The sequence below is a fragment of the Astyanax mexicanus genome, chromosome 12 (assembly GCF_023375975.1).
Source record: "Astyanax mexicanus isolate ESR-SI-001 chromosome 12, AstMex3_surface, whole genome shotgun sequence".
Lineage (NCBI taxonomy): Eukaryota > Metazoa > Chordata > Actinopteri > Characiformes > Acestrorhamphidae > Astyanax > Astyanax mexicanus.
In genome coordinates, this window is record NC_064419.1 from 27,767,060 (window position 1) to 27,792,962 (window position 25,903).

A 25,903-nucleotide genomic window follows, 5' to 3' on the forward strand; every position below is an offset into this window, starting at 1 on the left:
TTCTTTACTTAAAAGGACAGAAAAGAAACAGATTGAAGAAATGATCCAGCCGTTCCTTTATTATTCCAGAATATGTATCTGTTAGCAAAAAGTACAAATACTAAGACATGTCCCTGTAGTAGCAAGCCAACATAATCACTGTTCTTACCATTCTACATTAAAACCCTGTTTCACAAGAGAAACATTCAATCATAAATTATTGCAGATTAAAACTTGAAAAAAAAAGAGAGTCATTACTGATCACATTTCAGGCTACTGATGAACATTTATTATAAGAGATGAATTTGAGTTCGAACCTTGTATCTCCATTTATAGTTTTTTTTTTCTCCCCTACCTTTTGACAGAACATGACTCTGTCCTTTCTTTTTATTGGATCAGAATTTCATGATGAATGGACCAATAAAATCTTTTTAAACTGACTTCCATTAAAAGTCCATGAAACGTTGGCATTTTGGAGATGCAAGGTTTTGCGTGACAGTATGTAGATACAGATGATTGGTTTTCAAATTGAACAACAGCTGATTCAGTTCATGTCTGAAGGTCAAGTTGTATTAGCCGCTGCGCTGGTGTCCTTCAGGAATGAAAACATTTAACATTTCTGAACTTGTTAACACTAAAAGGTTTCGGAAATGGAGGAGCTTCAGTTCCGACTCCTTGTTCCATGCTCTTGTGTTCCTCCCAGATGGGAACCGTTCTTGGCAACCGTTAACCTGTAGACAGGCACTGGTGTTTTTTACTGTTAAGTTAAGAGTGAAGTCAACCCAACCAGTCCAGATCATCATCTTCACTGTCATCACCAAACAGAGGGGCAGGAGGGGGACGTCCCTTTAAGCTCTAAAGACCAATCGGAGAGCAGGAGATGTTAGATGAGGTCAAATTTAAAGTTTGACTAATACAATATACAAAAAAATATATAACGTTTTTTTTAAATAAATGCATTGTATAATTGAGATGATGGGATGTAAATAAAATAGATTAGAGTGGGCTTGGTTTTAAATGCTCCATACTACATTCAGAATTTTTTACAGTGATGGGAAATGCAATATCTATATAATAGTTATTGAAATTATTACATGATATGGTAAGAAATACACTGGCTGATGTCTAGGGCTGGGTGTCTCAGTACTGCAGAGTACCGAAGGGTCCCCCCCCCCCATTTGTATCATGAGGTGCCTGCACAGGAGACATGCCCATTGTGAATTATTTAGTTAATTATCCAATCTATTTACATATAAACTCACTGTGACATTACCCAGATTTAAAGCATGGGGCTGGCAGGATAAAGTCCAGATAATGTCCAGTACAGCTGATTCGGATATTTCATGTTCAAATGTACAGATGTTAAGAAAGGTTCTGGGTTAGAGCGCATGTGTGAATGAGCAAGAGAGACTTTTTTTTGTGTGGATACTCTTCCATATCACACTATAAAGTTGTGGAACTGCTACTTTAAACAGCTGGAGCCTTCACCAATCATAACATACCACAAATCTCAGATTTGCTTCTGCTGACAGTTTCATTCATCTTGACATAAATCACTAAAGTAGTTTAACTGACTATTCAACAAAAAGAGAAGAACAACAAAACTTTTTGGGTCAGAAAAATCCAAACACTGTAATTAATCAGTGATGTGGTTATTCAGTATTAATCTGGTTAGTATCTGGTAACACTAGGATTAGGTAACTAATGGAGATGTGTTTGCGTGTAGTGTTGCAATCCCTGCTCACCAGCTCTTCATCCTCTTCATCGGTGGTGGGGGCCGGTGGGGGTTTTGTTGGGGCGGGGCTCTGGAAAAACTGCTCCTCTGAATTGTCCCCTTGTACCCTCTCAGACGTGCTGAGAGAATAGCAGGGGTGAGTGGGGGCGACAGTAGAAGAAGTGTAGAGAAAGTGGACTAAGATCCAGTTCACACCTGGTTGTTTAATGCAGTTTTAAGCCAAATTGTGTAGAATCCAGACTGGATTGTAACTATGTGTGTACACTTGGTAATCCTATGCATCTCCGCTCTAGTTGCAACAGAAACTGTTGACTGTTATATTCTATGCAAATGATACACCACTGCTGGTGCATATTAATTGTTTAACTGGTTTAGCACTATTGTGAGGTTATGTGGACAATCTGTATATCCTATTATTCTAAAAACACAACCAAAATGTAAACAACCAGATGTAAACAAGGTGTAACACTGATATTCTATTAGGTCTATAATGTAAACACACTCATTGAAATTGAAAACAAACAACATGCTATAAATCAGGTTATGGGGAAAAGTAGTAATTGTTAGTTAATGGTTTAAAAATGTTACAAAACTATATGCATTTCCTTACAGTAAAACAGAACAGTGTGTTTGATTTAAGTTAGAGATCATTCTGTTCTATTACTAACTCATTAAGTCATGATAATTCAAAACATTTAGCCAAAGAATTTGATTACTCCTCAGATTTTGTGGTGAAATCCCATAACTGTTCTCCTGCAGACAGCTGCCTGTCTGGTGCTAGAAACAATGACATAGAACCTGTTTAGATATCCATTTAATCTGGCAACTGCAGAAAAACAGACGTGGGCAATAACCTGTTTCAATCACTTCATGAATCTACGTTGTTGGGGGTTGGGGATTTAAAGATCTCTCTGGTAAGAATGTGAAATTGCACAAAGCATATGGAAAAGAACTTTTAAAACATGCATTGTGGTCTCCTTTAAAGTAGATAAACCTGGTGATTTTACAAAGGATTTTGTAGGTAGTGCTTAGTGATGTTCGATACCACAGATCTCCAGCCAAAGCAGATCATCTGTGCAAAAACACCAAATACGCAATTACTCTACAATTTAATCATCTAGTCTATGTAATCCACTTTAAACAATCAATTCTTCAGGAAACTATACCTGAATCATCTCAGTGATACACATACTCCAAACTGAACTCCTGCAGGGATTTGCTGAAGGATGTATTTATATTTATTTTTATTTACTTACTTCATAATCATATTTATTAATTTGCAACGGTGCTTAGCGCCGCTTAAAGCTTCAAATTTCCCCCTCCATACCTAGATAGTGGTAGCAAGGAAGGATTCATCATTAATGCCTCATATTCTGTATTGTGTTTCATAAGGTTTCTTGTGTTGCCACAACTCCTTACAGTTTTTCCACCAACATCAAAACCAGATGTTTGTGGAATGTGGAGCTTCACTCATGACTCTATTTACACTCTGTCATTGTCTCTCTACAGACTGACCAGCGTACACCTTACACGCATACCCAGGCAAAAGAAAAAGTAGTTTCCAACAACCACACATCATTTAGAAAAGATCCCAATAGCTTAGTTACTTTCCACTGTGTTCATGGTGTTCATTTTCTACAGCTCTGGAAAAAAAAACGAGAACACTTCAGTTTCTAAATCAGTTTCTCTGATTTTGATATTTATAGGTATATGTTTGAGTAAAATGAACATTGTTGTTTTATTCTATAAACTACGGACAACATTTCTGCCAAATTCCAAATACAATATTGTCATTTAGAGCATTTATTTGCAGAAAATGAGAAATGGCAGAAATAAAAAAGATGCAGAAATGTCAGACCTCAAATAATGCAAAGAAAACAAGCTTATATTTATTCAGAGTTCACAAATCAATACTTGATGAAATAACCCTGGTTTTTAATCTCAGTTTTCATCCATCTTGGCATGTTCTCCTCCACCAGTCTTACACACTTGCTTTTGGATAATTTTATGCCACTCCTGCTGCAAAAATTCAAGCAGCTCAGCTTGGTTTGATGGCTTGTGATCATCCATCTTCCTCTTGATTATATTTTAGAAGATTTCAATTTGGTAAAATCAAAGAAACTCATAATTTTTAAGTGGTCTCTTATTTTTTCCATAGCTGTATATTTTACCTCAAATAAATAAAGTATATTTTGATATTTTGACTTGAGAACTGATTTTAAAATATAAAGATCAGGAATGGGCACAGAAGCAAGTTGATGCCATTAGTTATAATATTTTGTTCCCTCACACTTTTTAAAGAGAAAAGTAAAGACATGTAAGAAAACTCCTAAGAATAACTAAAAGAACTGTTTATTAAAAAGCACACCCTTTTTAAAAACAGTTTTGTGAATCCAGCCCCAAAGGTCAAATATATGACCCACACCTTCACACATTTACTCATCATTTAAACCATGCTTTTTTATGGAATCAAACATGATCTTTTAATGGCATCCTTCAAAGAAGACTTTGAAGTACATTCATTTTAAGTGTGTTGGCTATGTGATGCTCTGCTTACCTGCTAGCCTCTGTAGTTGTTTCTGTAGTTGTTTCTGTGGTGTCCTCCTGCAAAGGGTTCGGGGGTGGCGGGGGGTTCTTCGGGGGTCCGATGGGCGTGGACTCATCTGGCTGACCTAATGGATCCAAAATACTTTCACTTTCGACCTTAATTTCCTCTTCAGGTGTGATTTCACTCTCCTGAACTACATTTCCATCATCTTCCGAAAGTTCTTCATCCTTCTCAGTCTGGATCTCCACTGTTCCACTGACACTGTCTGTCGGAGGAGCCTGATTGAGCTCTGCATTTGCACTCATGTCCTCTTCCACTTCTTCTTTCACAGCTTTTGGTTCAGCCTTCTCCTCTTTGCTCTGCTGCTCTTCTGCCCCTCCATCATTGTCTTCTTTCTTCTGCACCTCTTCCGGAGCATCTCTCCTCTCTTCTACTGCCAGCACTGGTTCATCCTCCTCCTCCTCCTCCTCCTCTCTGCTTCCATTTACATGGAGCTCCTGCTGAAGGTTTTCTTGCTCAGGTTGTGGTTCACTCTTCCTCTCCTCCTCCTCCTCCTCCTCTTCTTCTTCATCCTCCACTCTTTCACTGCTCTGGGCAGAGTCTGTATCTTTAGAAAGCAGCTGGAGGGTGACATTCTGTACAAAAAAATTATGGTTGACTTAGTTCAGCTGCTGCTCTTAAGCTCTTTAGTTCAAACTTAATACAGATGATTAAAATACAGAATTAAATTCACCCCTTTTGGTTTTGTCCAAATTATTAACACTACTTATGTAGCATACAGGAGCACTTTATAGTTCTGTAATCACAGTCTGTTTTACTGCATACTTTACTATCCTCCAGTTATCCTGTTATTCAATGGTCAGGACCCAACAGTCCACCACAGAGCAGCTATTATTTGGGTGGTGTGTCATTTTCAGCCCTGCTGTGGAGGTGTGTTACTGTGTATTGCTGGTACGAGCGGACCAGAAACAGCAGTGCTGCTGACGTTTTTGAACACCTAAAGCCCTATCCGGATGGGATTAGTTTCTCAGGGGGTCCTGGAGTCATTTTTCTCTTTTATGGGGGGTCCTCTGTGAGTTTATTCCCGTCCAGAACTACCATGTGTGTGTTTTTCTCAGACATTCTCTGAGAAAATTACCGGTCAATTTCCCTACTGTTTTTCATTGAACCTCCGGTAATTTTAGCCCCATCCGGACTCACATCTCTAAGTTTTGTCACCTTGTGTTTAATAAAATAGGTATTTAACCACAGTTACACACCATAATTACACATTGGGCACGCGTTCCACAGAAATAAAAAAAGTGATAAATGTCAAGGGGTATGAATGCTATTGTAAGCCATATAGATATTAATTGCAAAATATAGATAAGTCATCAGTAATTATCACAATAAATCCCTTGTGTAGATGTGACATTCCTGAGGTATTTTCAGAAAGCTTCAGAGAGAGAGAAAAAAAAAACTACAGTAGTGCAGTATAGTGAACCACAGTGTCTAAACAGCATTCCTTTGACCCCTAATGAAGATATTATTGTGAAACACTTGGTAACAGGTTCATAGGTCTTAAAATCTGGACCTTGAATTTTCCTTCCTGTCTGGACTTTGTGCTTCTTGGTAGGTGTGACACTTTGTGGCCAATCAATTACATAAACTGTTCCCTTAATATCTGGCAAAACTGTAAACTGGAGTCAAAGTCCAGATTTGAAGGCATGAGGATGCACATTCCAGATCCTACTCTGGATGCCTAACCTAAGCGTTTCTGAAGAAATAATTGCTTACTGCTTAATTAAACTGTTTTACATATAATTTACTATAATGAGCTTTTTGCTCATTATAGCTCATAAGCTTTTTGTATACTAATTCTTATAGTAACACCATATTTGGACATCTACACACAACCTCTTTTTTAAGCATACAAGAAATACAAAAATGAAAAATATGTTTTTAAAAAAACGACGCAAACCACATGAACGCAACTAGGTCAGGTTAACCACTTTCATCTCTGAAAAACGTACAGACAAGAATGTGAATGCAGCATTTAGCACAGTAATATCCCTATCAGAAGTGGTAAAAACACTTAAAATGTAATATACAATGGTGTAAACACTTTTTGGCCCATTTCTACTTGTGCATTTGTAATGAAATGGTCACATAATGTAAAGAGGGGCTGGTATATTTAACTGGTTAAAAAATATACAAAAAAGTAAAACAAACAGACAAACCTTAATGGTGCTGACGATCACTTTCAGCACATCACTACCACTGTATGACTCCTGGAGATCAAACTCCCCCCGCAAAGAGTGGAACACACCGTTCATCACGCGCTTTACCTGATTATATACACAAACACACACACAGTACACAGATATAGGTTTGTGTGGTGGAGTTTATAAGTGCTTGGTCACAGTCAGGTTAATGATGGTAAAGATATTTGGTTTATCCACCTCTCCTGAAGTGTCGGTCTGCTGCTGCTGCCCTGCCAGTCTCCTTTCCAACTCTGAAACACGAGCTTCTCCCTGCTGTTTCAGTACCTGTGCTCTTTGCTCTAATGCAGAACACTGTAACATATACACACATAAATAAATCTCATTGATTAGAATTTGCTACAGGCTCATTTGCATTTTAAAGTCAAGTCAAGTATTGTCCGTAGCTAAAAGGACTTTTTTCAACCTAAAACTAGCATTAATTGAGTAAGATCATGTGCTGTAGTCCAGGTTCTTAATCTTGATCGATGCTACCCTTTAACAAACAATGTATTGTGTTTGCACTACTACTAACCTTCTCTTTCAGGGCTTGAAGCTCCTCCCCCTGCTCCTGTTGCTGTAGTAACCGTTGCTCCTCCTCCTCGCGAGACTGCTTGAGAGCAGAGAACTGTGGGAAGAGAGAGACTTCAGTGTTTCACAGGGTTCCGGCACCCAGCTGCCTGGCTTATGAAGGCACGCTTTGTCTGATAGGTGTGAAAGAGTTCATAAGCATAAACAGACAGTCATTCTACAAAAGCATGGTGCCATTTCCGCATGGCAATTTTCAACCCTGTTATCCTTTGAAAAAATAAATAAATAAATGTGTCACTTACAAATATTGTACTTTTATTCAGTCTTGCAAACCATAATCTCTATAAAACTGACAGGTTGCTAAATTTCATTTCAAAATAACATGAAGCCAGTTCTTTATGTGGTCATGTTTCTGACGTAACACTAAAGCACATAAATCCTACAATTTTGATATTTTGGCTTAGACATATATTGCATATTATTATAGTATTTTTATAGTATCTTATGAAAGCAGGGACACATACTGGCATGCCAAATGTCAAGGGACAGCAGCATGTAAATTTATCATGAAGTGTTACGCCAGGGGACAGCTTAAAACACCCACACCTGTATAAGTGACGTGTTCTCTTGTGAGTGAGGCTAAACATTGCTCAGCATGCTCATGGCAAGGCAACATGAAATGTGTGATAAAAGATAATGAGTATATAAAGCCTTATAGTGGCTGCAAAATGGATAAAAGATTTGGTTACCAAAGTTGTTTGGGCATTTATAATATTCTTTGATCCACAGAGTCACGTGTGTACCAGGAATCTGCTATATAAGGCATTACCTCAGCTAGAATTGTCTGTGCAAACACACAAACAGACTTGTCAAAGGTCATAGAACAGAGGCTTCATTTTGTTGAAATGTGACTGAAAAGTACTTTCTTTTTAACAATGACAGGAGAAACTACTGACATAGTAGTGGAATATACACAATAAGGTAACCATCTATGTTCTGACATACCCCAACTAGCATATACCAGTGTGAATAAGTACCTTTTCCTGTAACTGAGTAAGTTTGAGCTGTATTGTGTCTCTCTGCTCCGTGAGTTCTGTCAGTTGTCTGCTTTGTTGCTCCCGTTCCTTTGCCAGGGTCTGCTCACACTTAGCCTGCCACTCACGCTCCACATCAGCCTGCATCTGGGCCAACTGCACACACAAACAAATAGTATGTTAATTATTACATTATAAAGATGCTATTTAAATTACTTTAAAAAGCCTTAGAATGGAACACATGTATTTATGTTAACCCCTTAACAGGCCAGGATTTTTGTCAATTTTCTTCCTGACATTACACTACTAAATCTTGAGGATTTTTATTCAAACATTACATAAAAAGGAATGTTACTGAAAATCATCATTTTAAGTGTAATAGAAAGTATAGAAAAAGTCAAGTAAATCTGCAACTGTCAAAATATAATGAATAAAATCATAAATTGGCTCTTTCCTAAACCTCATTTTGAATTCAATACAAATCAACCAGTTCATGGCCTCCAAACCTTTCGTTTCATTATGGTTGTCTAGTTTTTATGTCTATTTTTAAAACATGCAGAATTTGGTTGATTTTTGTTACTGATCTGGAATTATTAAGTGGAGCAGAGAGTAAACAGGCAGTTTCTCCAAGTGTCCAGTACGAGACTTCAAAGCCATCAAACTTTTCAGAGTGTAAATAACTTATTTTACTGCAGAGAAACTCTTGCGTTGTTCCTGCACATAGCTAAAAGCTAATGCTACCAGATGCTAGCTTTTACCATCTCTACTCTAAGGGGTCTGCTGACAGTTGGTGATTCACACACGAAAACACACACCATTTCTCCCTATACCTGTTCAGCTGCTGCATGGTCAGTGCTGGTCCTGGCTTTGCGCAGTTGGCTGCGGAGGGTGTCCAGCTCCAGCTGACTGGCTTTCCTCAAGTCCTCAAGCTCCTCATCACAGCGTTGCCTTTCTGCCTGCCATTTCCGCTTCCTGTCTGACAGAGTCTGACCCACACAACAATATTTATGAAGTAAACAGACATGAATATAAGTTCACCACCAATCAAAGGTGTATTCACAATATGTTCAAATGCAGTATGATGACACTTACTCGTTCTAGACTCTCTTTCTCACTCTTCAGGTCTTGCAGTTCTTCATCCAGGCTGCTAAGTTTAAACTCTGCCTCTTTCCGCTTCTGTTTCTCTGCTCTGTACTGAGTCTGGGTCTGTTCTGCTGTGTCTTTTAGCTCTGAAACCCCCACACAAACACACACACACACACACACACACACACAGAAAATTCTATTTAACCTCATGCCTCTAACTACACCTAGAGATCCTATTTATCCAAACATAGGTAGTGTTCTCAACACCCTACTCCACTCTGTGAGTCATACAACTATGAATTCTAAATCTTAATAATTCAATATAGGGCAGTTTCCCAGACAGGGATTAAGCCTAGTCTTGGAGGACATAGCATTTTAAGTAGAATTAGATAATAAATAAGAAAATACAGTTTATGATCAGGCTTAATTCTTGTCTGGGGAACTGCCCCTAAATGTCCTGTAGGCATCTGTGCACAATTCCTGAATCAAAAAGAGCTCTCTGATAGCTATATAATGCTACATGCATGAAGTGCACTATGTAGAGATTAGGGAGTCATTTGAGGTTCAGCCTAGTAGCAGTGAAAGCCATTGCAGAACTTTTTATTAATTAAATTTTACAGAAATGTGAAAAAAATAACACTGACTAAAATCACTAATTTCCAATTAGGGCTGCACGATATTGAAAACATTTTACATTGCAACGTTTTTTTGATGACATCATGACATCACCAGCCCCTCCCACACCCGCACGCTGTCTTGCATTCAGGACCAATCAAGAGCAGAATCCGTGCCGAACACTCAAAACCAGTAATAATCAAAGCACTCAAAACTGTAATAATCAGCCCTTTAATCAGGCATTTAAATTGCTTTTTAAAAGGTAATAAGAGCGTTTTCTGGGATTAAAGGTGTGAATTTAGCTATTACTGGAAATATCGGCGCAGAGCGCTGCAGAGCTTTTGATACGTGTGTTTACAAGCACATTGCGAGGAGTAAACATACATCGTGTTTACTCCTTGCTGTTGGCTATCAACAGCATGGTGTATTTATTTTATAGTGGGGTGAATATGCTGTGTTTGTCAGGCTGCGTTTGTCAGACAGCAGCAGAATGGACGGTTCTCACCCTGCAGCTGGCTTTCCAAGGCCTTGATCTGTTCGCTGTGCTGCTGACTCTCCTGCAGGGCGGTACTCAGACTGGACTGCAGCCCTGCAGATTTCTGCCGCTGTGCAGTCAGCTCCAACTGCAGTTCAGACACCCGTGCTGTAGAGCTTGCCAACTCCTCAGTCAACCGAGCCTAAACAAACAGAAAAAATACAATTTACAACAAATTACACCTCAACCACTTCTGACAGTAATATTTACACTTTATAAATATATGACATCACAGACAATTACAGACACAACACACCTTCTTTGCTTATTATTACATCTTTACGATCCACATATTTAAAGGAACTGTTCAATTCATATTTAAACATACACAATTTAACAATCTCCCTAGATATATTAATTTGGGGTGTAATGTATTTGTGATGGTAAAATGTGGCAAGTGCATTGTGGGAATTCCACATTTTGTTTCTTACGTCATCGCCGGCATTTGCATTGTTTGAACATCAGAGGTTAGAATCCCACTAGGGCAGGCCAGAGAACCAGCAGACATAAGCAAAAGGTGGAGAATGATTGAAGCCAGTCACACAACTGCTTTTTGGCACAAGTCCAGCTGCAGATTTAGCTTTAGCTCAGATAAGGCAAGAGAGAAGTAAATAACTAAGTATAACTATAAGAAACAGAAACAAATTTAATATCCTTTATTATTGTCCAGTGTTTAGCTTAGACATCTTAGACAATGATATTTTCTCTGTAGATCACTTAAAAAACAAGCAATTAACTGTTAAAGGTGCAAGGCGCATTTTGCTTATTTGTTTATACACTGCAAAAAAAAAGGTCTCCTCATTTTTTTTATTTGACATCAGATCTGGATCGGATCAGACACCACAGGACACCATCACAGGTCTTGTGGAGTTCAAGTCTCATTGGACAAGAGCTGTTTTAGTTCTATAGCTGATTGGTGTATTTACAGAATTCATTTAGATTACTTTTAATTTTATTATTGCTATTGTGTTACCATCAATTATCAAATGTTAGCCTTAGACTAAAGAAAAAAAAAAAATTAGGAAACCAAACTGGTCTTGATTGACCAACTACATCTGGTTTAAAAGTGTTAATTTGTACATTTCATTTTTCACTGAACCATTCCTTTAAATGAGACTTTGACACATGGTTGAAAAACGAAAATGGTCATTTTTCATGGGGCTGGAAAAACAATAACAGCGATGTGGAGCGTTAGTGTGGCGTGATGGGCAGGGAACTGTGAGCCTGCTGATGGCGACTGCTGAAAGAAAACAAAAATGAACAAACAGGTTTTGATGAAATGAAAATATAGGAATGACCATAAGAACAAAAAGAACAGGTTAAGGGCATAGTCCAGAGGAAGCTCACCTGGTTCCTGCCCAGGTCCTGTGGCAGTGCATGCTGGGAAAAGAAAGCAGTCACTACCAGCAAATCACATTAATTAGTCCAGTCAAACCAGGGGAAAAGGGGAAATAAGCATCTGCAGCACTGGAGATCATCCCCCACAAACAGCAGAGCCAATTAAATTAGACACTCCCCTCTGCTTTGATTTGTTAGTTTTTAAGAGATCTTCAGCTTATGGCCATAGCCAGGCAAAAACCTTGCATCAAGTAGTTAAATGAATGTAATTTTGGAGCATTTCTTTTGGTACATGCATCAGCAAATTTGCTGTTTTTTTGCATGACCCTGACATAATGCTTCAACAGACAGTAAGGTAAATGGAAGCATAAAGGCAGGAGAAGTGTGTTCAGTAAGCAGAACATGTTCAGAATGTTGAAGTGTGGGACTGTACGGCACCTTGTCCTGTTCTGCCTGCAGTATTCGAGCCTGGTTCTGCTCACTCGAGTTCTTCAAAGAGTCGTTCCGCTTTTCCATCAACAGATTACTCTGCTCCATGTACCTATACGCACACACAAACAACAGCATTTATAACATCAGGCATTCTATAGTGATATAATGATTGCAATGTAGTGGATTTAAGTGACAAATTAGCATTAGCTGAAAACACTTAACAAAAAAAATAATAATATTAATAAAAATGCACAGTTTTTGTCCAGAATCCTATGTTTAGCCTAACCAACAGAAAACTACATTTTTTAATGGAACATATTAACGTAAGACTGCTTAAAGCAACACCACAAAAAATGCAACGTGTTTACAAACTCACAAATCTTTTTATAATGAGATTCCAGTAGTTTTTAGAATTTCTTAATACTTAAACAGCAAACAGGCAGGCTGCGATTAACACTTTGAGAGAGATGCTGAAACTGAGGACTTTATCTTCATCTTCTAGCTGATGTTCATACAGAGACTCGATGTGTTAAAAAAAAAATAGTGGCAAAAAGTTTATTATTTTTCTCATGTCTAAAGTTCATGTAAACACACTGACCTCTGATTCTGGTTGATGAGTTCTCCTATTTTGCGGTTTTGCTCTTCGATGCGTGAGCTCTTGTCAAACACTTCTTTTTTTAGGCACTCGTTTTCCTGAGGGAAGAAATGAAGCAGTCTGTCTCGCAATGCTGGATCTTCTGGACACTGAACCAGGAAGGTTGTGGTAGACATACCTGGATAATGCGCTGAATGTTGTGCATGATCATTGCTGTTTCCATTGAAACGTTAGACAAGCCTTGCGAGAGTCCACCTTGCTTGTGCAGGTCCTCCATCTAATTGGGGAAAGAAGCAATGAATCAAGCAAGTGAAAAGAAGAAAAGGGAATAAGAGACAATGAATAAAATGACCTAAAAGGCAAAAACCAAAATCACCAACCTTGGCAGATAACTGGTCCACTTTATCGGCCACTTTACCAACAGCCAATCGGATCTCTGTATTGTGCTGCCGGGCCTCAGTCATTAAGAAGGACGTGACATCGCTACTCCCTGGTGGACAAAAACAGAATAAGTTCAATAGTCAACAAAGATAGCTGTTTGTTTTATTTTTTATTGTAAAATTATTAATACCAAAAAAATGTGTTGGTTAAAGAAGTAGTTCATGCTGCACAATGCTGACTTTGTTCCTAATGTCAATTCATGATAATTAATAAGCATGAAGAAACCCTTTTAAGAGCTTCTACACACTCAAACATCTGTTTTACACTTGTTTAGATATTTATCAAACCACAGTTTTTTTTATTGGATAGCTCAAAAAAATCCCTAGCACCTTTTTATTAAGAGTGCACCTGATGTCACTAATGCACTAATTCTTGTGATTAAATATAATTAAATTCTCACAACATAATAAAAATATCTTTGTCAGCAAGTGCAGGGACATGTGCTGACACAGAGGGGGGTCTAAAATTGATTTAAAATACCATTCATTTTGGAAGAAATTAAATTTGGTGAAGACAAGTACTCTACATTTGCAAACTCACAAACTGCTGTATTCACATACCGGTATGTTATAAGGTGAGTGTACATACCTCTATGTCACAGCATGTTACATACAATCCTCATCACGCACATTCAGATTATACATCAGTAGTGCAGTCTGTTAAACTGTCTAATGTCCATTATATTTATCGTAGGGTTTTACTTTCATGTTTCTACAATTTGTTTGCAAGTTTGTACTTTATATCATCTATACTGTGTACTGTGGGTCCCTGTTGTACTGTGTTGATCCTGGAGTAGCAATTTTGATCCACTGTGTACTTGTACTAAGGTGGAATGACAGTAAAGCCTCTTGACTGTGTTTATCTCTAGATATCTCTAGACTGGAACTGTTGTAAGCTATAACAATTTCTGAAGTAGTTCCTAAAGTACCTGCAAAATTCAACTAGTGTTCTTAGGCATTATGTGGGTTGTGCTCTACATATGGTTATTATTAATACATATGGTTACTAGCATGTAAGCTTACCTTGGTAAGGCACAGTCTGAGCAGGGTACATCTGTCCAACAGGCTGCAAGTGAGAAGGAGTCACAGTGGAGTCAGAATAAGAATACGGCTAAAAGACAATTATATTTCACTCACTTAGCTCAATTGAAGAATATAAATGGTTATAAAACACATTAGTGGTAAGGGTAAATAAAGAGGGTACAGCCTAAGACAGGTTGAAACAAATGTGGCCTCCTGTGCAGCAAATAGGAGTTAATCCGTCATAACCTGGCTGGTGCTAAAATTTGATAAACACATAATGTGCTACTAAACATGTTCCATTTGCATTTGACCAGATGCATTAAGCAGAGAAAAATGGTAAATTGTTGTTTTCAAAGATTAAAGCTATTTATTTTTTTATCGGATTGCTTAAAGAGTAACATTGTATTTTTTAGTAATTGTTTATAAGTGCTATTATAAAATGTTATTTTATTATATATATAATTAATTCTGTAACTATTTTATTTATCTGTTTACATATTATATATCGATCCAAAACGCAGACATTAATGGCATTATATTTTTGGCAAAAATGTTATGTGCGTGTATGACTTGCCAACAAGTCACAGCAACACATTTCTTTTATAAATAATGTACTGTTGCTGAGTGGAAAAATGACATTTTTTTGAGCATGAAAAGCATTAGCCAATGTATTTCTAAAGTTTGCACATTTAACATTACTTAATACAGAGTGTCACATGTGTCCTGGGAATATGTCATTGGCAGCATTACCACACACAGTGGACAGTGCAGTGGGAGATAATGATCATGACCATCACCGCCTGGCTGGAACTGTCTTTTTGCGAACAGACAAGTGAATATGGCTGAAATCACATTTCTATTCAATGCAGGAGGCCCCACACTCATATCCCAAGTCAGTACAGTCAGTGCTTTTGCATCTGTTATAGTGTTTTTTCAAAGTCCACAACTCTTGGTGAATATTATCAAAATTGACAACACTGCAAGTGACACTAATTTCACAGAATGTTTTAGCTAGTGGGAGCTTACAGCTCTCCACTGTAGTTGTGAAGATCCACATATATATATATATATATATATATATTTGTTTACACCAGGTCAACAAAAAGCAAAACTGAGGAAGCGTACTGAGGAAGCAGACCTGCCACCAAACACACCTTGGCTTACAAACAACTTTTGGGGAACAATTGGTAACACTGAACCTATGAACATGTCCTTACCTGGAAAGCATGGACCGCAGCAGGCATCACAGGCTGGGGAGCGGCAGTAGTCATGGAAATGGGAATTAAGGCAGTTGCTGGAGGAGCAAAAGACATAAAGCATTAACAAAACATTAACCAGACTAATCTTCTGATCAAACAATCGTTAATATGAACCCCCCTATTACTAGGCATGCCTTCAACACTATCTGTGTTGTGAAGACTATCACATGCCTACCCCGATACATCGCCTTTTTTCCAACTGATGCAGCACCTCCGTTGATGAAGACTTTCCAGCTACAACACATTAGCTAACAGATGCCTGTGCTGCCCAGGATCACACAAGGAGTGATGTGGAAAGGGAAGGCTATCAACCAACCCAGAGAGAGCAAGGCCAATTGGGCTCTCTCGGACTCCGGCTGCTGATGGCAAGCAGCATGATCTGGGACCACAATGACAGCACCTTAGTTCACCAGAACACTCAAAATCATGGATTTCTATTTATTCTAATGTTAAATTGCTTATGGGCAAAAACACACTTACTGTTAATATAGTGTAAACTAATGTTTATGCATTCATTAAATGGAGATGTAAAACATGTTTATTTAAAGAAAGAGAGTGTGAAGTGTGGCTCACCCTGTAGGGATGCTGATGGAGCTGAGGAAAGGTGGACTGGCTGAGGAGAAGGAGCTGCAGGACGCTCCTTTAGACGGGTTACACTTGGGTCCTGCAATAAAAAAACAATGAAACACAATCCAATACTGAATTAAGAGTGTTTTGTCTCTGTCACACCAAATCCTTCTAAGAAAAATCTTTATTAACTTCAATGTAAAACAGATTATAATGTAAAACTAATTTTTATTTGTCCATTCATCCTGAAATGTTGAAACATTAAATACAGTTTATGTCAATAAACAAGCAATGAAAAAGAAAAAAAAGAGATAAAGGGTTTTTGAGTGCCAGTAATAATACAAATAGCAAAACTGAATATTTCATTGGCAATAATCTAGAATATAATTGTTTTTCTTAAATGTATAAATACTTAAATTTTCACACCTCCAGCTCAGAGTCACTAGATTCTGCTTGTGAGGACGATGACGCAGCCCCAGCGAGGAAAGGCAGCATGGGCTGACCCATCTTGGCCATGCGGGAGATAAGTTTGGCTTTTGTGGCATCAGGATTCTGTAGGAGATAAAAACGCAGGTCTGTCAATGGTCTATTTAAATTGATGTATTAGTTTGCATCTACTTTACATACTACTGCTCAACCCCTGTGTACTTAGATTGGTCATTATAGGCTTAATTTAGTATGTCATTATGAAAACTAAACTGAAACTGACTAGTGTACAAGATAAAGCTACTTACAGACAACTGCTCACTTAGCGAGTTGGACTTAGCTCTGAGTGGTTGTTCACTGAAAGACAAAAAAATTGTAAGTCTTCAACAGATTTGAACACAGAAGTTTGACAAAATCCTGCTCTAATAGCAATTGCAATATAGTTTAACCCCCACAGCTGTCAGTGGGTGCCCTTAAAAAAGGCAGGTTTAAACACTGCTAAACTTTCTGTGATATAATTTACAGATAATAACTTATTCACCTTATTGCACTTTATCCCCAACCATCCGGCCTTCGGCAATTTAGTTTCAACCTTTTCATGGTGTAATTACAAGGATTGTTTCAGCCCAGAGTGCATTTTGAATAATGTACAAAATGTAAAATACAAGGTGGCCAATTAAAACATACTTCACTTACTTTGGGAAAAAAAGTAATGTAAAAAAAAATATTTAAAAGCAACAAAAACAAAGTAGAATTGTGTACTGCTTGGACTTGGAAATACATAGGCATACATATCACAATACAAGGGTTATGATTTTAAATACTACAAAACTGTAACCAGGGTGATATACTGAGTTTTTTATTAACTAAAGTAAAAAATCTGTGTCAAATAAAAGTTTGATGTTTATGCAATAAGAACAGTGGAATGTGAGGACAAAGTACAACACAACATCAAATGAACCACTATGTGCCACCAATCTTTGTCTGTAAACTATTAAGTAAAAATTAAGACAACATTTTGATATTGCTAGCTTTACCTACCTTAATTTGCTGGGGGCTGAAACAATGCTGGGGACCTGCTGGCTGAGGTCAGGACCCAGGCTGTCCACACTGGGGGCAGGTGAGGGGACAGCGGAGTCTCTGGAGCCAACAGGCATCCTTTCAGAGCCACCATCCTTAGCAAACTTTACCTGCACACACAGAGAGGCAATTAGAGGAGGATTCTTTAGTACCCTTCCCATTAAAAAGCTAGCTATTCAATAAATTGGTCATAAAAAGGGAGCAAGCAAATGTGGCAAATTAAGTTGGACAGTTCTACTATAAATTTGTTCTCTTTCTCACCCTGCGGATCTCCGCCTCAAACACCAGAGTGCTATCTGCTGGAACCCGTCCCGGGACGCCCTCTGAGCCATATGCTAGAGCTGGAGGAATCACCATCAGACGCTTTCCACCTTTACGCATGTTCAACATTCCCTCCTCCCAGCCCTGAGAGAGACACAGTGAGAGAGACACAGTGAGAGAGAGAGAGAGAGAGAAAAGTACAGGCAACATGTGTTTTTGCCAAAATAGGCTGATAACAGTTTTTGGAAACATACAGTTATCAACCAATTAATGATATATACCGTAATTTTCTCACTGGTGCACCGGATAATAAGGCACACTATCAATGAACATCTATTTTCTGGACTATTTTTTGGTAAATAAAAGCAAAGCTAAGTAAACAAAACTGTAATTCTAAAGTCAAACGAGCGGTGAATGTTAATCTACACAGATTTGTCTCCTAAAAGCTCTTCTGATTATTTACAGTAAGCTAAGATTTCTGGGTGCAGCAGCAATAGAATTAGCAGCTACACAGAGGAACACTGAGTGTTCCGGTAAGCCATGGCAATATTACCTAGCGGTTTGTCACATATAGCTTGTTTTAACATGGTAAACGCGCAGGCTACAGGCCAATATACTCACCTTTGAATGGCAAAAGAGCTTTGCGCACTTATCAGATAATGCTAATACTGCTGCAGTTTTGGGGGCTAGAGACTGAAACTCCTGTACTGTATAATGCTCTACTTAATTGGTGTGGCTTTACTGCTCCTTACAACCTGACTGGTAGAATTCATACATAATGCACACCAGATTATAAAGCGCATTGACAATTTTTGAGGAAATTAAAGAATTTGACAGGCCTAATCCCTTATGACCTTACCTTAATGACTTTCCCAGCTCCAAGTTTTAGCCTCAGTAGCTTGTCCTTGTTCAGGTTAGAGTCAAACATCTAAAAAAATAGAGCAGGACTGAGAATTAGCAAATTAACAAAGACACGTTAAAACAGGTCACTGAATAATGCTAATGTTGGAGGAAAAAAGCTAAATTAGACCCAGTTAGCCAGTAAGTGCTAATACCTGGCCGAATGTGTGGTTCTGCAGTAGCCAGCCTGTGTAGGCCACCTCCAGTGAGTCTCCGTTCTCCACATCCTGACCCTCCCCCAGAACCAGGTCCTGGATCACTACTGTCTCGAGCTGAGCAGCGCAGTTCACCTTAGCCAAACACACCTGTAACAGCCACCAGGCACCCATAGCATTAAGACAAGAAAAGGTACAAGCAAAAGTACAGTGCCAAGAGGGGTAAAACTGCATTTTCACATGCATTTGTAATTAATAATTTCTAATGAAGTATATGCTGATTTAATTTTTTTTACAGCTTTATAACCTCTGTTAGCTACACATTATCCTTAAAATCAAAGAAACTGGATATTCTCTTTTACCTCTTTGCAGAAATCTGTAGCTGCTTTTTCAGACTCGAACATCAGGGACCAGTTCTGTCTCTGATCATCATAGAAGGCGCAGTAGTTACTGGGCTGGACCTGGAAGAGGACAGAGCAGATTTAGATGCAGAACATCAGCAACAGTTACTAATCTATAATAAATAAACACATATTACAAATAATAAAAATAATAATTAGACAACAAATTAAAGCTCTCACAGTGAAGATGAAGGCAGAGTGGATCCTGGCAGCAGTCACCTGTTTCTGCTGACTAGCATAGAGCAGCAATTTATACTGAGAGAAAGAAAGAAAAGAGACAGAAAACAGATAGACAAACATGATAATAAAGAACAGGTTTATAACTCTTTACAACATATATAAACCATTATTTACAAAAGTGCTAAATGGTTATACCAGGGCTGCACACTAATTCAACATAAATACATTATACAATTAATAAAAATGATATGATTTTAAAACATGTTTCTGATATTTGAATATACATTATTTACAGCATCAGTTAATGCCTGATGTTTATCACAGGGTGAACTACATACATTAATTTGTTTGTAGGTACAGATATTTTTTGTTCTTGGCAGATTTTTTGGGCTTTAATATTGTTCATATTAACATCAGAATAATTTTGTATGAACCAAAATTAAAAAGTATATATTGTTATATAAAGTTTGGCCAAATCTGCCAACCTTAGCTTATAGTGTCAATTTCCCCAGACAGAGATTAAGCCAAGTCAGAGACTAAATTCTCCCTCCATTTGACTTCTGTGTTGTAAAAGTGTAGGCCTCATTGGCCCTATATGTATAGTATAGTATAGATTTAATGTAGAATTTCCTAAACAGAAGTTGAAATCCCCATGCTGTGCTTATGTATGGCTAACTGAACATTGAAAAAATATTAAACTGACCTCCTTGGTAGCGTGGTTTCCCAAAACTGCAGCACCCAGTTTGCCTTGCTTTGTGTACTGTCCATTAACACTGCAAAGAAAAGATCAACAGAGTCTATAGTCTGTGCTGTTAAATTAGATGTATGCATCTTATCCATCACCTTTTTGTTCTTTATTAATTAATTATCTTTTAGTTAAACCTGCTGTTGTATAAAACTTGCATTAGCTCTGTTTACTGTTAATTTTTTGATAAATGGACCAACAGAAATGCTCCAAGATGACGTTAAATTATACAAATAAACTATCCAACATGCAGTTGAATTGTGTGCAATATCTTAACTTGTTCAATTAGAATTTACATAATCAAAAAACAACAAAAATATTGTCATCCATGATAAAAAAAAACTGAAACAAACTATGAATCCCAACAAAGGAATATTTGTACTCTAAATTAGGGTGTCTTTTGCAAATGTTTTGTACATTTGGGTACAGCATTTCATGAACCTATGCTTACTTGCCCAAGTATGTGAATGCATGTTTCATAAACAGTTTCCATCAACACCTTAAAGGCTGGTTTAAATCAACTGCAGAAAGTGACACACCAAAGGCATGCATCCAGAGTGACATAACCACAGAAGAATCTATCAGGTGAGTTTTATTTGTCCGTATTTGTGCATGTTCTCTTAAAGCTTAATAATATGTATGGTATGAAGTAGTACCTCTGGAAATCACAGGAGATGTGTAGCTAGTGTAGAGTTTACGTCAGTTAGCATATGGACAGAATGAGGAAGATACTAATGGCCAAACTTTTTACATTGTTTACAGCTGTTTACACCATTGCTGCTTTGTCTTACTTTTAATAAGAAACATAATCACCATAATCACTTAACTGCTTTCTAGTGGATGTATTGCTTAACCTGTAGTTACTGCTGCAGCCATGAAGAACAATCTTCCTTTCAATATACTTGTATTGTTTGGGCAAATAGATCTATGCTCAACATGCTCATAAAGAAGCCTAATTATATCTAATACTGTGTGACAGATTTGCAAATCATTCAACAGAATTTAGTAACAGGTCTGATTTAGAGCTTGCTGTACGTACTATCGGTAGGCATGGACTGCTGTGGCAAAGAGCACTGCAGGAGAGCCAGGGGGAGCAGTTTTCTGAGCAGGTGCACCTGGAAAACATTCACAACAGTAGAGATTAAACACAGAGGGTCAGTTCCTCAGACACAGGAGAATTACCATTAGCTCTGGAATAATAATATTAATTCAGTCTATAATTACTATGTTTTGCATTCAAACAATTTTAAATCATGCTCAAGTAAAATATTTTAAAATTAGTCATTCCTTAAACCCCTAAGGGCCAACTGAGGAGCCTACCTGAGTTTAGGGAGCTTTTGCGAGGCTGTTTGGGGGCCGTGTACTGGAAAGACTCGTTGCCCTGGTTGGTTGCCTGGTCCAGGCCAAAGAGAGAAGCCAACTTTGCCCTGCAACACAGAGTGAGTATCACAGAAAATGATTTTTCTCAGTTTCTCAGTACAAAAACACACACACACGCACGTACCCACAAACATTACGCTCAGAAAAGCAGACACAGCAACAAGTAATAAGGATGTTTCTGGGCCCAAAGTTAGTCAGCATGGTCTGAGCCAGAAGCCATCAGGAAATCTAAATTACAACAGTCTGCTTCTGTACAAGGCTAGTGGAAAACTTTGTCTCACAACTGAAATCCTGAAGCAGGCATCTGCTTTCTATTTTTTTAAATAAACTAATATATATATATATATATATATATATATATATATATATATATATATATATATATATATATATATATATATATATATATATATATATATATATAGCCAGTGATCTAGCATGTCACAATATTAATAATGCATCCTGTCTATAAAAGAAAGGTGTAGAATAAATTATATATTCTATTGGGCAGATATAACCTACCTCTGGTTTAGCATTTTTTGCCTTACAAGATATTGCACATGTTGTGATGCCACTATTGCAGAAGGCCACATCGCGATTGCGATGCTCAAATGACATATGTTGCGACTCTACACGTGGTGGAACAAACTGGAACTTGCACTTGCCTGTTCAAGGTAAATCAAAATAAAGCAAGCCTTATAACACTGGGCTTCTTGTTGCTTTTTTGGATTTCCAAACTCATACCAAGCCATGGTAAAAACTAAACCATGACTTCTATGTTTTATAACTTGGATTTAAGGCAAATGAAAAATATGATATACGTCATGCCAAATTTATTTCCCCAATTAATTTCAAGCATGAGTTAAATCATGTTTTGTTTTAGTGAAAACAGAGGCAGAGGGCTACACTCTAATCTGCCTCAGAAATGTAGCAAGCAGGACCTGCTTACAAGTCACCTTGATTATAACAGCAAAACAAAATAATTTGTCAAATACCAGAAGAAGGAGAATAATCTTCAATAAAAAAAAATAAAAAAAAATCTGGATACTACACTCAAATTATTCCGTTGCTACAAATGGATCAATGAGTGATGCACTAGAAGAACAATTTTGGTTCCAAATAGACCTTTTTAAAAAGGATGAGAGAGAGAGTGATGTGAAGCTTTGTAACAAGTTTGTTCTGTGACTCCCAGTTGAAGTACATTTTAAGCAATTATAAATCAACAACTTAAAAAGATTTACAGAAGAACAACATTTTAACAACAAATTCATAAATTGTCATGAAATCAAAATTAAAAACTCTGTAGAGGGTTTTTAATTTGAAACAATTGATTTAGACACTGGAGTGGAGCAGTTTAAAAAAATTAAGGGTTTTCATTTATTTAGCCATTTTCTAACTAATAATTTTGGCTGCCAAATATTCTGTGTATCCCTTTTTAGAAGTCTCAAAGATACTATAACACAACAGTGCATAGCGTGTTTTACTACAGCACATTATGCACATTACACACACACACCCATGTATCTCTCTCCACACGTAGTCAGTTTCTCTCAGCGCTGCCATGTCACCCTGTTCTGAAGTTCTCCAAAGTTCAGATCTTCAACACCAGAGGGAAGCTGAGCCCTGTTTGGATGCTGGAGCCAAAATTATTCCAGCTCACTTCCAGCAGACCCAAGAAGTCCAAAAGTCCAGCAGCACTTTAATCCCGACCTGTTGCAGACTTGTGGCAATGCTGCTAGCATCACAGTACTTTCCCCATGCAGCTGGACTAGTCCATGTTCACTGCCATGGCCCGGCACACGTAACAGTGAGCATGTGAATGGAATTACCACACTACAGACTGCCCCCACTGCCCAATCCTTTCCATCAGCTTTGCTTCCCAGCCCACACACACACACACTGTACCAGCTAAACTCCAAATCATATTAAACTTTTATACCACAAGACCCCAAAACACCACATGATGGACGGCTACAGAAGTCAGCCCAACAACTGAAGTATGCTTCAGTTCAGTTAAAAAAAACTAAAACACAAATTTAACTGATAAATGACCCCCAGTTCAGTAATAGCATTCTCTAAATCAAATTACAAGCACAGTTCCAGGTAGCCAAAATGATTTTACAGTCAATAAACAAGCAGCTATGTTATGTTTCTTATAACAACAGGCAGGTGCATTAGCAGAGGTCCTGACCTGAATTTGAAAAAGCTTTATTTAAAAACAACTATATTACAACTGTAATATAAACAATAAGAAGTTTATTATAACAATATTTTTATAGAAATTCCTGTGCTTAACTTTAAACTTATGACAAAAGTCAAGATGAACTGCTATTCCTTATAAATATTTTTAAAGATTACCCTAACTTTTCTCTTACATAACATTCTAGTTGATATTCTTAAAGTATATTTCTAGGATTATTATATCCTCACATTGGATTGTACGAGATCAGAATGTCGCACTCCAAAAATTTAATTAGTTTAAATAGATTAAATAATAATTAGGGGCAGTTTCTAAGACAGGAATTAAACTTGTTGTATATTAAATTTTCATTTGATTCTATGAAAGCCAAGACTATTTTCATGTCTGGGAAAAGTGTTATGTTATTACAGTACTGTTATTTTCAGTACTGTTATTTCCTATGCAGGTAAATAAAAAAATGCTTTCTGATGAAACACCACAGTTCTCTAATTTTTCAAGAATGCCAGGAATGAACACAAGAACCCTAAAATAATGCAATGCTCCAAAAACCTACACCAAGGTCTCAAAAATTCTCCTGTAAAAGTGGCTATTTATGTCTATTTTTTATTTAGGTTAATTATAGTAGACTTAATAAACAATGGGGAAATAACATTTTTCATGATCAAATATACAATTATATTTGTGCAGTGAGCAAACATTGGGAAAACAATTGTCAAACATTTTCAGCGACTACAAGCTGTTTTTTTCCACTTTAAGTTATCTTAGACATTAAATCTGTAATCACCTATTAAAAAGTATTTGTGATACATAAAGAAATGGGTGTGCATTAAAACAATATACACAACAGAGAATACAGCTTTGTATTCAGTTTTTGTTCATCTATCCTCTGATTTTACAGTATCCTTTTTTTTTACAGTATAAAAGAAGTGAAACTCCACTGTAAGGGCAAGAAAGCACTTTCCTACATTTTTGAAACAAACTTAAGAGGATTTCTGAAGGATAACATTTTAAGTATTATATTAAATACTTATTTCTCTCTATGGTGTGTTCCCACTATACACCAGCACTGTGGCTAAGAGATATTTGAACTGCTGAAGGCCAAGAATCACATGATAGTGGCCCAAAGGAAGAGCAAGTCATGTGCAGACAAATAGAAACGTTAGGGTGTTGGAATTTACATTGGCAACACAGAAAAGGGGGAATAGAAATGGAGATCCAGAACATAAAATATAACTATCTGCATAAAAACATAAATAAATGCAAAAGTAGTGCAAGTTTCCGTAAGTTAGCTAATACACAAACACACATAGTAATTGAAATAGGTGTTGTAAATAGGTTGTAAATGGAGGATGAAACTAAGTGCATTTTGTGTAGCTTAGCTATTTTTAAAGTATCTTCTGAATAACTATAGGTGGGTAACCCAGTAAAAGTAAAAGTCCAACCCAAGGTTTTGTACCAACTGCCAGCTGAGCCGCCCACACAGTTAGTAAAAAACCCAGGGTTGGATTTTTACTTTCTGGACCTGGGTTACCCACCTCTACTGAATGCAGACCAAACATGAGCTTTTAGAGTCACTGAAAGACACAACAAGCTGTCAGTCGGCTAAAGAGTGTAGTTTATTACAACATTAGCTAAGCTAACACATTTCTTAGAATTTTAGGCTTGAGGTTTTAATGTTGGTGGTATTTTTGACACTGGTGCCAACTCATGAACTGTCATTAATTGTAAATTTTACTTGAAACAAGACCAAATTAACTTAACGCTAACCTATTTAGCCAGCTATAAGTTAGACGGGCATTACAAGTTAAAGTTGGCTAGCTTAACCTAGCTACGTTAGCAAGCTTGATAGTAATTAGATTAAAGCTACTCAAACCCAAGTGCAAGAATTATTAGCTGTATTGATTTTAACGAAAGGTATATTCTTATAAATGTGCAAAACATGAGTTAGTTAGGTTAGCTAGCTGGCCATTGAACAGAACCAGAACTAGAGCTGCGCGTTAGCCTTTCAGCTAACTGTGCTGTATCTGCTACTGCAGGAACTCACCCCCCAGTAGGAGACATGAAATCTCCGTCTTCATCGTCAGCACCGAACATCTCTCCGGCTCAGTGTTCACAGAGCTGAGAGGGTTAAACACGCGTGTAGTTACACGGCGGATAAAATCATTAACTGAAGCAGAGCCTGGTTAATTTGATACAATAACATATGCCTGGTCATTCC

At 37.5% G+C, this 25,903-nt stretch overlaps 1 protein-coding gene across 5 annotated transcripts; it reads right to left on the bottom strand.

The window, feature by feature from the left end:
* Positions 1-32: 32 nt before the first annotated feature.
* fkbp15b (FKBP prolyl isomerase family member 15b) lies at positions 33-25,863 on the bottom strand. Of its 5 annotated transcripts, none has more exons than XM_007231486.4 (30): positions 25,730-25,863; positions 21,426-21,532; positions 21,145-21,220; positions 20,064-20,133; positions 19,361-19,435; positions 19,142-19,240; positions 18,780-18,929; positions 18,584-18,652; positions 17,725-17,868; positions 17,425-17,573; positions 16,692-16,740; positions 16,384-16,509; positions 15,964-16,054; positions 15,349-15,425; positions 14,132-14,174; positions 13,049-13,158; positions 12,847-12,945; positions 12,672-12,766; positions 12,080-12,182; positions 11,651-11,683; positions 10,274-10,445; positions 9,160-9,296; positions 8,898-9,053; positions 8,071-8,223; positions 7,038-7,130; positions 6,704-6,817; positions 6,482-6,589; positions 4,272-4,897; positions 1,725-1,833; positions 33-834 (listed from the first exon to the last, which is right to left on the bottom strand). In XM_007231486.4, the coding sequence occupies exons 1-30, from the start codon at positions 25,777-25,779 to the stop codon at positions 757-759; spliced, it is 3,561 nt and encodes a 1,186-aa protein (XP_007231548.3). In that variant the 5' UTR covers positions 25,780-25,863; the 3' UTR covers positions 33-756. The 5 variants fall into 5 exon arrangements, with proteins under 5 accessions (XP_007231548.3, XP_049341622.1, XP_049341623.1 ...); XM_049485665.1 differs by lacking the exon at positions 25,730-25,863 and adding an exon at positions 23,002-23,258; XM_049485666.1 differs by lacking the exon at positions 11,651-11,683.
* Positions 25,864-25,903: the final 40 nt, after the last annotated feature.

Excerpts from the sequence above, each read along its gene's own strand:
- fkbp15b (XM_007231486.4), bottom strand. The coding sequence starts at position 25,779 with ATGTTCGGTGCTGACGATGAAGACGGAGATTTCATGTCTCCTACTGGG. Across the intron at positions 20,134-21,144 it reads GCAGTCCATGCCTACCGATA|TGTTAATGGACAGTACACAA; the intron begins GTACGTACAGCA and ends TTTTCTTTGCAG. Across the intron at positions 835-1,724 it reads ATGAAGAGGATGAAGAGCTG|AGCTTAAAGGGACGTCCCCC; the intron begins GTGAGCAGGGAT and ends ATTGGTCTTTAG.